The sequence below is a fragment of the Nelumbo lutea genome, chromosome 5 (genome assembly GCF_056320005.1).
Source record: "Nelumbo lutea isolate HS-2025 chromosome 5, American lotus-T2T, whole genome shotgun sequence".
Taxonomy (NCBI): Eukaryota; Viridiplantae; Streptophyta; class Magnoliopsida; order Proteales; family Nelumbonaceae; genus Nelumbo; species Nelumbo lutea.
In genome coordinates, this window is record NC_142688.1 from 19,398,096 (window position 1) to 19,411,920 (window position 13,825).

A 13,825-nucleotide genomic window follows, 5' to 3' on the forward strand; every position below is an offset into this window, starting at 1 on the left:
TTGTTGCGCGCACCACGTAAGACACTGTAAGAACAGTAAATTTGTGGATGTTTCATTCATAAAGGGGTAATTGGAGTTTAGTCCACCCCCAGAATTCATAATGCGAATCGTACAGGAGAGTGATGTTTACGGGGGTGGGGATAATTACATTTGGAGAATTAATTATGAATTATGAGGTGGAGTAGACGGTAAAAAGGCTTTTAATAAATATCTTAGGCGCCTTTTTAATAAATATCCTAAGCTTATATCCGAGTTCCACTTCGGTTGGAGCAGTCTTTATTGCCTTGCATTTAGAACATCTACATATTTGTGTGTTTTATTTCATAGAAAAATATTTTCTATATAAGATTGGAAAAAGGCTGTTAGAAGGGTGTGGGTACAGGCTTGCCCTGATGGAAGCCGACGGCATATCCTTAATATAGTATGAGGATGAATTTGTTAGTTCTAACAAAAAGTATGTCAATTGTCCCCAATTTAGGAGCTGTTCTTTCCGTGGTTGTGTGCGTTTCATTTAATTCATGAAAAAAAAATATTAATCTTCTAAATAACTTCTCAATTTAAGAAGTTTTTTGCATTCAAATGTTTTCATTTTGTTGCTGATTCTATAATCAACAAGCCATGATTCCTGAACCAGCTTAGATATCAAACTCTGATGAGCATATGTTGATTTTCCTTTTTCTCCCTCTTTTCTTTTCTTTTAATTTCTGGCTTTTTTTTTTAATTCCTCATAATTTCTTTGTATTAATGAAGATCTAGGTGTTCATAGTTCACCTGTGCAATCTTGGATATAACTCCTATTATAACCACCATAACAGTTAAGCACAAGGATTGAAGGAATGGCGGACAAGTAAAGTGATGATAAGCCTCGCTGGTGGTGGAAAGGGGAGAGAGAGAGTGTGTGGAGAAAGAATGTCGGCTAAGCAATGTGAAGCTTGGCTCTTGAGAAAGACGCCGTTCGGATCCAGATTAAACAGGTGAGATATATAAATTTCTACTTTGAATTCATTGTGGGTTAAAAAAACAGAAGTGGGTGATCTGATATTCCCTTTCTTTGTAAGTTAAGAAATTATCACTTCTGGGGCTCCTTTTGGCAAGTCGAAAAGCTTTGAGAACTCATATTGGAAGGTTGTTGACGGAGCTAGCACAACCCCAAAACAATGGCACCGATCGCTGTGCGACTGCAGATACAAGATCGATATGTATTTCTTTTTTTTTTCTTCTTTTTATTCTTGTATCTTCATTTTTTTTGTTGCATGCTTTGTACTGTCAACGTTGAATTGTTTTATTGGGTTTCCGACGATCGATCTCATGAACTCCGTGATCAACAGAGGTTAACAAGGAAATTGATTTTGTAGGTGGTGATGGACAACGGCCTCCTGCAAGTAACTCTGTCAAAACCAGAGGGAATTGTCACCGGAATACAATTCAACGGCATCGACAATTTACTAGAGGTTGTCGATGGAAAAGATAATTATGGAGGGTATAAATTTTACTTGTAAACTTATTTACTAATCTGTTCCTTCTCTCTCTCTTCTTTATTTGTCACAAATCAAAGATCGGAAACTCTGGAATTGAGGAATTGCTTAGAATGCTTCTAGGGATACAGATTCTGTAACATAGTATGGATCAGTTTAGGTTGGGTTGAATCTACGCTTTTGGAATCACAATCCATCCATCCTCTCAAATATAGGTTCCAAGGTTAATGACAATAATTACATATTTCAGATCCACATAGTGATCCAATCTCAAAGAAAATAAAACACAATCATTACTAAATCACAATTTTTTCACAATTTAATTAAATGCAATCTCAATGCAAATAAATTGTAATCCATAATCAATCTAAACAATACAGTATAATTAATACATAATCAAACCATCATTCAAAGTAATTAATAGGTTAAGTTCAAATTACATTAGAAGCCAAATCTCATAACCAATAAAAGAAAAGAACCAATCTCCCAATTTTCATTGTCACTAACACAATTTAATTAAGGCAGTTTCACCAAAACCAATTAAGACCAGCTCTCGAATTTGGTTTGGTTCAGATAGAATAAACCCCATAACCTAGAACCAGCTTGGGTGAAAGTCAGTTTCAAGAATTTAGAACTGTACCCTATTCAAGAACTGATTGGAGTAATGCCACTTCGAAATCGGCTCTAGCTAATTGATTGAAGGTAGAACCGATCCATTTACTCACGTCTGGTTATTAGTAATTTTTTTTTTTCTTTTCCCCTTTTTGTTACTTCAGAAGAAGAAGCATAGTTAACACTTGTCTATGTAATGATCAAAGCTCAATCATCTGACTAAGATTTTTTTAGCTTTTCTTAATCAGTTGATTTGGCCAAATTCCAAGTTGGCTTGTAAAATCGTAAGTCATTATGTAACACCTCTACTCAGTATATATCATTAACCATATATAACTAAGAAAAATTGGCAGTCTACTTATTTACTTAAAATACATTATATTCTGTATTTTGGAAAGAACATTTACACAATTGTGCACTTTAAAAAATGAAAAGAAAAATATGTAAATAAGTGAATTATTCATTAAAAATACAATAATACCATAGTTTTTTTTTTTGAAAAAAAAAATGCTACTCTATGACTCAAAACAGTATCATACTGTGAAAACATGGTTTTCAAAACTGGACCGGAAAAACCGGGAACAGGTCAGGTGATCAGTTCTGTTTTACCTTAGAACTGTTATTTTGCCAAAAACCGTTGATTTGGTTAGCAAACTGTTGACCCAGGTGATCGAACCGTCCAATGGTTTTGATCATTTTTTTTTATTTTTTTATTGTTTTGTCAAAGTGGGTCATCCGTTCAGTTCAAACGATTGGACCATTTAACTCAGAAATCGGACCCCTGACACATTCGTTGTCCAATTCGATTTTAAAAACCTTGTGTAAAAACATTATAGGGTGTAAAATGTTACAAAATGGAGGCTGTGAACATTGCACCCATTGTTCACAAGATTTAAACTATGCAAAATTTACAACCAAATTAAGTATGCAAAATTTACAGCCCTATAGTTTTTTTGTGGTACTGGTACATTGAAAAATGTTTCCAAAGTTTATCTTCTCTCCTTAAATGAAGGATGCAAGTGGAATGCTCAGTTAATTAACAATCTGAATTTCAGCCTGAAAAAAAAAAATATTGAACTTAAAATGGAGAAAAAAGAATAATGACCATCCTTCAAGATTCAGGTGGAGTTGATGATTTGGATCAACGATCAACATATAAAGTTCATGGAAAATTCTTCAGACATAAAAGCATGTAAAATTTCATGGGGCATCACTTTCGTGTGTTTTTATTCTTTGTTATATAAGTGTTTATGCAAATGATATTAGTTGACTTGGTTATAACCAAATCCGCAGGTACTGGGATGTTGTTTGGAATGGAGCAAAAGCCAGCGGAATATTTGATGTGTAAGTCACTCCTCTCTATATAAAAAGACAATGAGAAAAAGAAAGAAGTAAAACAAAAAAAGGTATCGAAAAGATATGATATTCGAAAAACATTTGACAAATTAATTGAAATCATAAATGTGGTAATTATAGGGTAAGTCACTTCTGGGTTTAGGGTAGGTCCAGTCTGGACTATATATAATTATAGGATAAATGTCATATATGTTTAATTTTGGGAGAAATTATGAGTATATCAGAAGAAAAATGGATTGGGGCAATTAAAAGTGGAACAAAGAAGAGAAATAAAATTGAATTTTATCCAAATTATAAATTCAACTCTGCTCTACATATAGTGTTGGTGGCGAACAACCCAGAAAGATTCAAAGAGAGGTTAAGATCATCAAATTGAACTAGTATGTTGGAAACGATAAGCATCTTACTTGGTTCTATTGTTGGTTGGACCGGGTTAATTCTTCTTCAGGATAAAGGGAACAAGTTTTAAGGTAATAAAGGAAGATGAAGACCAGGTGGAGCTTTCGTTCACAAGACCATGGGATCCATCCCTTGAGGACAAAGTCATCCCTCTGAATATAGATAAAAGGTCTGATTTCTGTAGTTTCCCCTTCTCGTCATCACTCATCAGTAGAGTACTTAGTTTTTTTTTTTTCTTTTTTTTCTTTTTTTTTACTGCAAATTTGCAGGTTTATAATGCTGCGTGGGTGCTCCGGCTTCTACTCCTATGCCATTTATGAGCACTTGAATGAATGGCCTGAATTCAGCCTTGGTGAAACCAGGATTGCCTTCAAGCTTAAGAAAGACAAGTAAGATCATGACATCAATAATCAATTCCCCTCTTCACCTGGTTCCATTATTATTACTATAGCTGATAGTGTTAATGGGCCGGTTTGGACCATGCCCAGGTCTGTCTTAACCCACCAGTATACAAGCTGCTAAAAGAATAAAAAATGGTCTTTTCCCATTTGATATCGCAAAGACCGAAAGACCTGAATACGAGCATGCAGAAAGATGAAAAAAAAAAAATTATTTGGGAAACTTCAAATGAAACTTTTAGTCTTTCCTATGTTTTTAACAGTCCGGTAGAGCTGATAGATCACAACGTGAATCAAACAGTTTTGGTCTTTAAAGATAAGACCCCAAAAGCTTAACGTATCTTCTTGTTTACTGGGCTATTGAAAGACTTGCCATACAGACCCAAGTCATCCCTGAATGCAGAATATTAACATTAACATCAAGGATGTGGGAATGTAGGTTCCATTACATGGTTATTGCAGACAATAGGCAAAGGCCCATGCCTCTGCCGGATGACCGGACAAAAGGACGTTGCCAATCCCTTGCCTACGCTGAAGCAGTTCTCTTAACAAATCCAATAGAACCAGAATTCAAAGGAGAGGTTCTCTCTCTCTTTCTCTCTCTCTCAAAGTCTCAATAGAGGCTCTAGAGAAGTTGATATAATGAATAATGCAACAGGTGGATGACAAGTACCAGTATTCATGCGAGAACAAGGATAACAAGGTCCATGGGTGGATATGCATGGACCCTCCAGTGGGCTTCTGGCAGATCACACCCAGCGATGAGTTCAGAACTTGTGGGCCATTAAAGCAAAACCTCACCTCTCATGTGGGCCCTACGACCCTTGCCGTAAGTATTTCCACTCTTCCTACATGTTTTCAAAGTTTCTTTTTTTCGTATCATGTTCTCAATTCTCATAGCTAATTTGGCATCTTCAGATGCTTCATAGTACTCATTACGCCGGACCGGATCTTGGGCCAAAATTCCAGCAGGGAGAAGCATGGAAGAAGGTTTTTGGGCCTGTTTTTATTTATCTTAATTCGGCCTTCATTGGGGAGGATCCACTGTCGCTCTGGAATGATGCAAAAACGCAGGTTTTGAGTTTTGACGTTTTGTTTCAATTCCCTCTGCAAATTTCTACATCTTCATGTATTTGAAGAATAAATAACCTAAACTCGGCACATGCTTCTTTAGATGCTGACCGAAGTCCAAAGCTGGCCATACAGTTTCCCAGCTTCAGAAGATTTCCCTTTTTCAGATCAACGAGGCACTGTTAGCGGTAGACTACTCGTCCGTGATAGGTGTATCCCTCTCTCGTTCAACTTCTGTAGCTCTATTCCTTCGCTTCAAGTCTGTCAAATTGTCAATCTACTCCGTCTTTCTTGTTCTTAATGATTCTACGCCTACAGCTACGTCGATGAAGAGTGGGTACCTGCAAACTCTGCTTATGTTGGTTTGGCTTTGCCTGGTGAGGTTGGGTCCTGGCAAAGAGAATGCAAGGTTGTGTTCTGTTTAAACTATCTCCGGCCGAAAGTTACATTGTCATTCTCCATCATAAACCTTAAGCTTTGATTACTTTCTCAGGGTTACCAGTTCTGGACTAGAGCTGACGAGAATGGGTTTTTCTCTATCAGCAACATACGCGCTGGAGACTACAATCTCTATGCATGGGCTCCTGGATTTATTGGGGATTACAGATACGAAGTTGTCCTTACCATCACTGGAGGTCTGAGACTCCCGATTTTCTTTTAAGTTTCTTCAGAGTTGATCTAATTACATGAAACGTTACACCTTTGTCATTTGCTTCAACATTCAAAATCAGGGTGTAAGGTCGACCTGGGTGAAATCGTATACGAACCTCCTAGAGATGGGCCAACCTTGTGGGAGATAGGCATTCCTGATAGATCTGCAGCAGAGTTCTACGTTCCTGATCCTAACCCCAACTACGTAAACAAGCTTTACGTCAATCATCCAGACAGGTTAGCCTATGATAGAAGATTACTTCAACGGTGTACACTGTGTGTTTGTTGTAATCTCTCATACAAAGCAGCCTTAAGGGACTCGTTGGAGTGATTTTTAGTTATTAACCTTCATATTTCCAACTTTGGTTTACAGGTTTAGGCAGTATGGACTGTGGGATCGATATACAGAATTATATCCCGACGGAGATCTGGTCTTCACGATTGGAGCAAGCGACTACATGAAAGATTGGTTCTTTGCTCAAGTTAACAGGTGAGGATCTTTCAACCCCCTAACTTGAATTTGTTCTCTCCGTCCTTTTTTTCTATGTTTTTGTTTACACCAGTAAATATGTATGTGCAAATGATTTGCACGTGACAGCATCTCCAACGCAACTATTTACATAAACACTTTTTGAACAATCATAAGTGGTTAGTTTCTTAATTGTTATAAATGATCAGTTTTTGGAGTGAGAATAAAGTATATATATGCCCTCTTTATGCCCATTGTATGTTGCTTAGATAAGGGATAGAAAATGTCTAATGAAAATTCCAGAAAAAAAAAAAAAGGGACATTGACTCTTTTATAGGTAGCATATAGATAGATTAACAAACTAGTAAACATGTACTGTATTTAAATACACATGGCAATATCTCTAAGACAAATGTAATTCATAGACAGATTCTTAATAGTTATAAGTGGTTAGTTTCTAAACGGTTATAAGTGAACAGCTTCTAAAGTGAGAATAAAGGACATAAATACCCTCTTTATGCCCGTTATATGTTTAGACAGGGAAGATAGAAAGCATCCAATGAAAATTCTAAAAAGAATGGGCATTTGCTCTTTTATAGGTGGTATAGATATAGATATAGATTAGGCATGACCACCCAATTATTTGATAATTGGTCAAAATCTATGGTGCATGAATGGCATTATGAAAGAAAAAAAAAATTGTTGAACTTAATATTATTAAAAATTGTGATAGTAAGTACACCTTATGAAATATGAATCAATGAAAAATAAATAGATGGTATGACATTATTTCCGCCACAAATATTTATAGATAAAACTTGATAATTGTAGACACTCACTGCAGGAAGAAAGATAACGGATATCAGGCAACAACATGGCAAATTAAATTCAAACTCGATAGCGTGAACCGAACCGGAAAGTATAAGTTGCGATTGGCACTTGCATCAGCCACGCTTTCTGAGTTACAGGTATGGAACCCAACTTAACTCCCGAACAAAATTTAGTCCTTTCTTAGGTTAAATTGGACTAATTGAATTCACTCTCTGTGTTTAGGTTCGATTCAATGATCCCAAAGCGAACCGGCCTCACTTTACAACAGGGCTAATAGGGAGAGACAACTCAATTGCAAGACATGGCATTCACGGATTGTATTGGCTGTACAATGTTGATGTACCAGGCACTCGACTTGTGGAAGGAGACAATACCATTTTCTTAACTCAACCAAGAAGCTCCAGCCCATTCCAAGGGATAATGTATGACTATATTCGTTTAGAAGGGCCCTCAACAACTTATCCAAACAAGAACAAATAAGGTTACTAATTATCTCCATAAGAATTAAGTACATTTCTGGGGAAAGCCCACCAACAGTTTCCCTTCTTTTGGTTTCTTTGAGGAGAGTAGGTCAAAGCTTGTATTTGAAAACAAGCGAGATCCTGTGATCTGAAAATAATGAATTAAAAGTGGAATCTTGTGTAGTTACATGCTTTATATTCTGTCTACAGTAGATTGAATGCTATTTGAAAATGGATGGTGATCATATGGCTGAGTTTCTTTACAATACAAACGCTGAAGTGGAGTGTTCATGTACCCCGGTTTGAATTTATAAACATTTTTTTGACATACAAAAATGCAATGATTGAAAAGTCAAAAATGTGTTTTTGACAATTTTATATCATGATGAGAGAGCATCCGATAATTGGTTCTTTTGACCAAAATTTTAAGCATTGGAGCATTAGTAACTATCTCATAGTGATAGTTTCATACTTCCTATCTCAACTACAACGCTAAATGTGTATGCGAAAGTATTTTATAAAATCCATTCCTATCTCATAGGGATAGTTTCATACTTCCAAGGACAAGCTTATTCAATAGTCAACACCCAGGGCAAGTATTAATTCTTACGAAAAGTGGTTGGGGCCATTGTTTAACTGAATTAGTTAATAAAATAATTAAATAATAAAACTTATCAGCTTCAGCTTCAACCGTAAAAGAACCCACGACCTCCAAAAAATTCACTGAAAATTATTTCATTCTTAGGTGGCTTTAACTTTTCTATTCAATTTTCATAATTAATTAATAAAATAATTTTTGCTCATAATACATATATTTGTTTAACATGATAAATGCAGAATATGTGAAATGTGCCGAACTTTTCTCTAGATGTTATGTGTTCGTATATTGTTTTGTATTTTTATATATTTTTTTAATTTTTATTATTTAATTTTGATATCATTGGTTAACCCATTTTACCCAAATGGTTGGACCATTACTCCATCACTTTGATGAAAAAATATATTTTTGAGTTAGTTTTAATTTTTTGTTAACACTAGCAAATGTGTATATGCATTGCACATGATACTTTTAGATGATGATGATTATGTATGCCCGCAATTTACCAGTTTTTTGTATTTCTACCCATATAAAAATAATTCTTATTTATCACATTTATATCTGTTTAATATGGTGAATATAGAATATTAAAGATGTGTTTGGTTTTCTACAAAATGTTTATTTTTTTTTTTGTTTTTATTGTTTACTTATAAAATCAAGGGTTGGCACATTCGACCCAAAAGGATAACTTGTTAGCCTACCAATAAAATGGAAAAACAATTTCATTTTTTGGTCGATTTAAATTTTTTATTCCATTTCCATCATCAATAAAAACAAGTGCTGTTTAACACTTGCTTTTCTTTAATACAATCAATATTAAATATTAGAGATGTGCTAAAATGTTTTTCTATAAAATTTCTGTATTGCTTTCAATTTCTGTGTTTTATCTTTTTTTTTTTATTTTGTATTACTTAATTATGACATCAATTGTTAGCACATTTGATGTGAAAGGTTGAATTTTTCACCCATAACCAAACAATACAACAATTTCATTTTTGGGTCAGTTTTAAAATTTGTCTTAAATTTGTTTTTTCTAATATCATTAAATAAAAGATATTTGAGATCTACCCAAAATTTTCCACACTTTTATGTTTGTTACCTTTTGTATTTATTTCTATTTAAAATTTTATGTTATTTAACTATGACATCATGGATTGGCCCATTTGACTTATGGTTGAATTTTTTTACCCACCACTTGGATAGAAGAACAATTATGTTCTTGGATTGGTTTAAAATAAACATGGGTTTTATATTGTTAAAAGTACTGAACTTATATCTAATTAGTAACATTTATAAGCAGCGTTTTTGAACCGTCATTGACCCAGATGGTCGGACTATTCGGACCGGAAATCGATCACCCAAACGGTTCTTGTTTTACCCCGAACCGTCATCTAGCCCAAAACCATTGAAATAGTCAAAAACCCGTTGATCCATACGATCGAACCGTTGACCTATTCGACCCGGCCAATGGTTAGCAATTTGACATTTATATTTATTTTGATTTATTATTTTATTTTAAAATAAAAACAAAATAAAAAAAATAAAATGGCAAGCATATCCCAAATTCTAAACATTTAGTGATTCCTCTCTATAGGGTTTTGTTTTGCAAAAACTGAAAACCCAACATCTTAACCAGCTTCACCGGAGAAGACAACAGCGGCAACCGACACCTACCTTCCCGAAGTTTGAACCACCCATCGGTAACCAAGATTTGTAGCGACAGACGGTGAACACAATGGAACACTTAGTTTCTGAGCATCTCTGATCTTTTGAAAGAAACAGCATCTCTTGAAGAGAACGGCGGCGGTCATTGTGGACATCCAACCTTCGACGACCAATCTTCACTACGGCTGCCTGCAACCACTCCGGAAGGAGTACAACAACAACTATAAGGTAAAAAACTTACATGTGATTGTGTTTTTTCATTTTTCACTCATTTGATCTCTGTATTCCAATTTTACACCAAGAACCACCAATCTCTGCGCATTAAGCCATTAACTCATTTCCATTTTTTTTACAATACAACTATTTCCTGCATCAGGAACCACCATTTGCGCTGGCGACCACTCCATTGGAGCCAAGAACCACTGTATTTTTCTAGTATTTCTTGCAATACTATGACATCATGGGTCAAACCGTTTGACCAGGATGATTGAACCGCCAAACCAGAAAACGGTGTCCAAAACGGTTCCATTTCTGGGTTGAAATTTAAAACCTTGTTTATAAGTGAGAATAAAACATCTTAAATATTGGATACAATGAGAGATAATGGGAATTAATACCTTAAATATGATACTTAATGAGAGGGAATTAAATGAAGTGAAAAATAGTAGTCGGAATGCCCTTAGAATTATAGATTGACAAAATTCAAAGATAGGGGCATTTTAGTCAAGAAGAAATTTTCCACCCCATTCATACCGTTAATAGTAGTATAGATATAGATATATATGTTTTTCTATAAATTTCTGTATTTTTATATATTTTTGTATTTCTATGATTTTAGTTTTTTTATTATTTACTTATGACATCATGGGTTGATCAATTTGTTTTCTTTTCTCACTTTAGGTCTTCTGTTCTCCATCTTCATAGCACTATATAGTTTCGTACTCCTCTATTTTCTGTGGATTTTCCTAGACCACGTTTTTTCTCCTGTCTTAATTGGAATTTTCTATCAACCTTGCTTGGATTATAGGAGCCGTTCAAAGTATTGAAGAAGGGAATACTTTTCTGGCAGTTTAAAAAAAAACCTCTGCTTCCATAAGACCTGAAGACGAAGATGAGAAATGGGTTGCAATACGAACATGGTCCAAAATGAAATTTTATTTTGTTCTTAAAAGTTTATTTGGTAAGAAGATAAATTTGTCAGTGCAAAATTAATCCAATTTTATAATTTATATGAACCATTTTATATTCTACATATTTGAGTTCACATTTATTGGCATTGTTTCCAAACACAGCCTAAAGTCCAAAGTTCAAAAGAAAGAAAAACAGCACAAAATAAATAAATAAATAAATATCACAAAAATACCACTGGTTGGAGATGGACCCCACTCATTTAGGCTGCGTATTAAATCAGTGTTAATGAATTTTTATATCGATGGAGTTATACACCTATTGGTTTAAAAGTGTTAAAACTCAATATGTGTGGAGTTTTACCTTGATTTTCAATGTTTGATTACTCTCCATCCAAACAACTATAAAATCCGATCAGAATATAAAATAGGGTAAATTTCTTAAGGTACTCTTATGGTTTAGCTAATTGACTAAAGTGGCGTTTGATTACACTTTTCAGACGTTTAAATCTGAAAATGTTGCTTTTCAGATGTTACCTTTGTTTGATGTTGCATCTGAAATAAGGTTTGAATTTTTTTTTTCAGATTTGAAATTTTTAGAATCAATCTCGTCACTTAATGCGTTTAGATGGGTTTTAGATGTGGCCAAAAGTCAAAACTACCCCTCCCATTCGACCTCTCTTTCTTGTCTTCATACATCTCTCTCTGCCATGTCTTCTACCAAAGCCACTGTAAACTTGCAGCAGTGGTTCTCTCTCTCTCTCTCTCTCCGCCTTGTCTTCCCACCACCGTCGCTGCAACTTGCAGCGGGAGAGGGAGAGGGAGAGATTTGACAAAATCTCTTTGTTTTCTTCTCTAGAATCCATCGGAATTTGATTTGGTTGCAGCCGAAACCAGAGGGAGTACATATCCCTCTCTGTTTTCTGTGAGAGTAATACATCTTCAATGTTTTTTTTTTTTTTTTAATGAAAAGGTGTTAGAAACAAGAGCAAGTATTATGAAAATCCAAGAGAATAAGAACAACTAGTTATACTGGGATCAACGGTAGCATGAAGAGAGAGGATATTGTGTGATTCTTGGGTTTTCGCCAGAACTAAGGATGTTGGAACTAAGATCTCAGCCTTAGTATAGACCTTAGTTCTTGGGTTTTCGTCAGAACTGAGAATGTTGAAACTAAGATCTCTTTGCCGGAACTGAGATCGACATCTATGCCTCTGGCTTTTTGTTTGAAATAGATAAAGAATATGAAGAAAAAGGTTATTGGGATGGTGTTTTAGAATAGAAGTCAAAGGGTGTTTTTAAGAATGAATGTGAAAAGGGTATTTTAGGAATTTTTAATAAATAAATCAGTCACGTGATGTCACATGTAACAAAAAGTTAACAGATGTTAGGATAGTATTAGTCAATTTTCAAACAATAAAGATATACTTAGTCAATTAGTTAAACTATAAGATAAAATAACACTGATTTAATATTTACACCACAAAAAAACGCAACCTAATACATTTCTCTTTACCCCCGCCATAGAAATAAAATACAAAGAAAGAGAAGAGAAGAATGAGGTGAATGAAAGGCAAGAAACTCGTCAAATGGGTATCAACAGATTGTTGTCACTTTACCACCTAGAATCTTACATAGGCGACGGAGGGAGAATTCCCAGATCGATTTGTGAGATTCTCTAAAAAATCTATTTTACATGGCACAAAAATGATAAATAGGGATTAATTGAGATGCCTCTAGAGGACAAGTGTAGTCCAATTTTTCACGTTGAAGAGAACAATCTGATTGAAATCGATATTTCTCCTATCGGAGCTTGAAGGAAATGCTGAATTTTTTTCCTGGTTAGTGTCAAATTCAATTAACACAGGTTAATTAAATATAGAAATCCATATTTGAATTCCAACTTATTCAAAAATCAAGGGTAGATGAGGAAAGTATTCAAAATGCTGATTGGCTACCTCAGTTTGTGAGGCATTGTTGATGTTATCTGTTGTTTTATTGGCAAAGGCAAATCCAAAAGCGGACGGTCGGATACTGCAAAGATACTACTTTCGTTCCTTGGCTCACTAAAACTCAATCTACTTGAGGGCAATAAAGACATTTTAATGATTTCATTACATGAAAATTCTCAATAATCACCTTGTACTTTAGGCCGAGTGTCAATTTAGTACCCGAACTTTAAAATGCAACAATCTAATATCCAAAATTTTGAAATGTGACAATCTAATACCTGTTGTTAATGGACCATCAATTATGTATATCACATGACCTCATGTACTATTTAAGATTTTTTAAAATATCAAAATTGTTCTTAGAAATAAAACATATTATTCATTATCTTATTTCTCAAGAAAATGAAGATCCGGTGGGAATCAAATTTCTTGATGGAGGTGAAGCTTCTATCCACCACCGCTCACGTATTTGGCATCATCAGCATCATGAGAGACAGGTACAGTGTGGCATTTGCAATGTCTTCAGCTTCACTTGGCCCCACCAACTCTCTGGGAGCCTAAACCATCTCCACATGGCGTATTGACCATTTATTCCATCACAAACGAGGTCGGAATAGCGAATGATGAGATGCAATTAACCCGAATGCGATACTTGCACATCTCAGATGCAACTATAAGTAAGAACTAAGAAGAAGCTTTCACTTCCAAGCCCAAAACCTCCTTTTTTACATAATTGATCTGATCGTTAGGGTGATAAACC

General features: G+C 34.9%; 1 protein-coding gene across 2 annotated transcripts; it reads left to right on the forward strand.

The window, feature by feature from the left end:
• The first annotated feature begins 346 nt into the window (after positions 1 to 346).
• Positions 347 to 7,968, forward strand: LOC148850778 (uncharacterized). Of its 2 annotated transcripts, XM_088942786.1 has the most exons (17): positions 347 to 454; positions 816 to 974; positions 1,064 to 1,199; positions 1,356 to 1,480; positions 3,381 to 3,431; positions 3,892 to 4,011; positions 4,112 to 4,231; positions 4,680 to 4,821; positions 4,899 to 5,069; positions 5,159 to 5,314; positions 5,415 to 5,521; positions 5,630 to 5,720; positions 5,805 to 5,946; positions 6,043 to 6,199; positions 6,336 to 6,452; positions 7,276 to 7,399; positions 7,485 to 7,968. In XM_088942786.1, exons 3-17 carry the CDS (start codon positions 1,158 to 1,160, stop codon positions 7,740 to 7,742), a joined length of 1,923 nt encoding a protein of 640 aa, XP_088798912.1. In that variant the 5' UTR covers positions 347 to 454; positions 816 to 974; positions 1,064 to 1,157; the 3' UTR covers positions 7,743 to 7,968. The 2 variants fall into 2 exon arrangements, with proteins under 2 accessions (XP_088798912.1, XP_088798913.1); XM_088942787.1 differs by lacking the exon at positions 347 to 454 and having other exon boundaries at positions 505 to 974; positions 1,059 to 1,199.
• Positions 7,969 to 13,825: the final 5,857 nt, after the last annotated feature.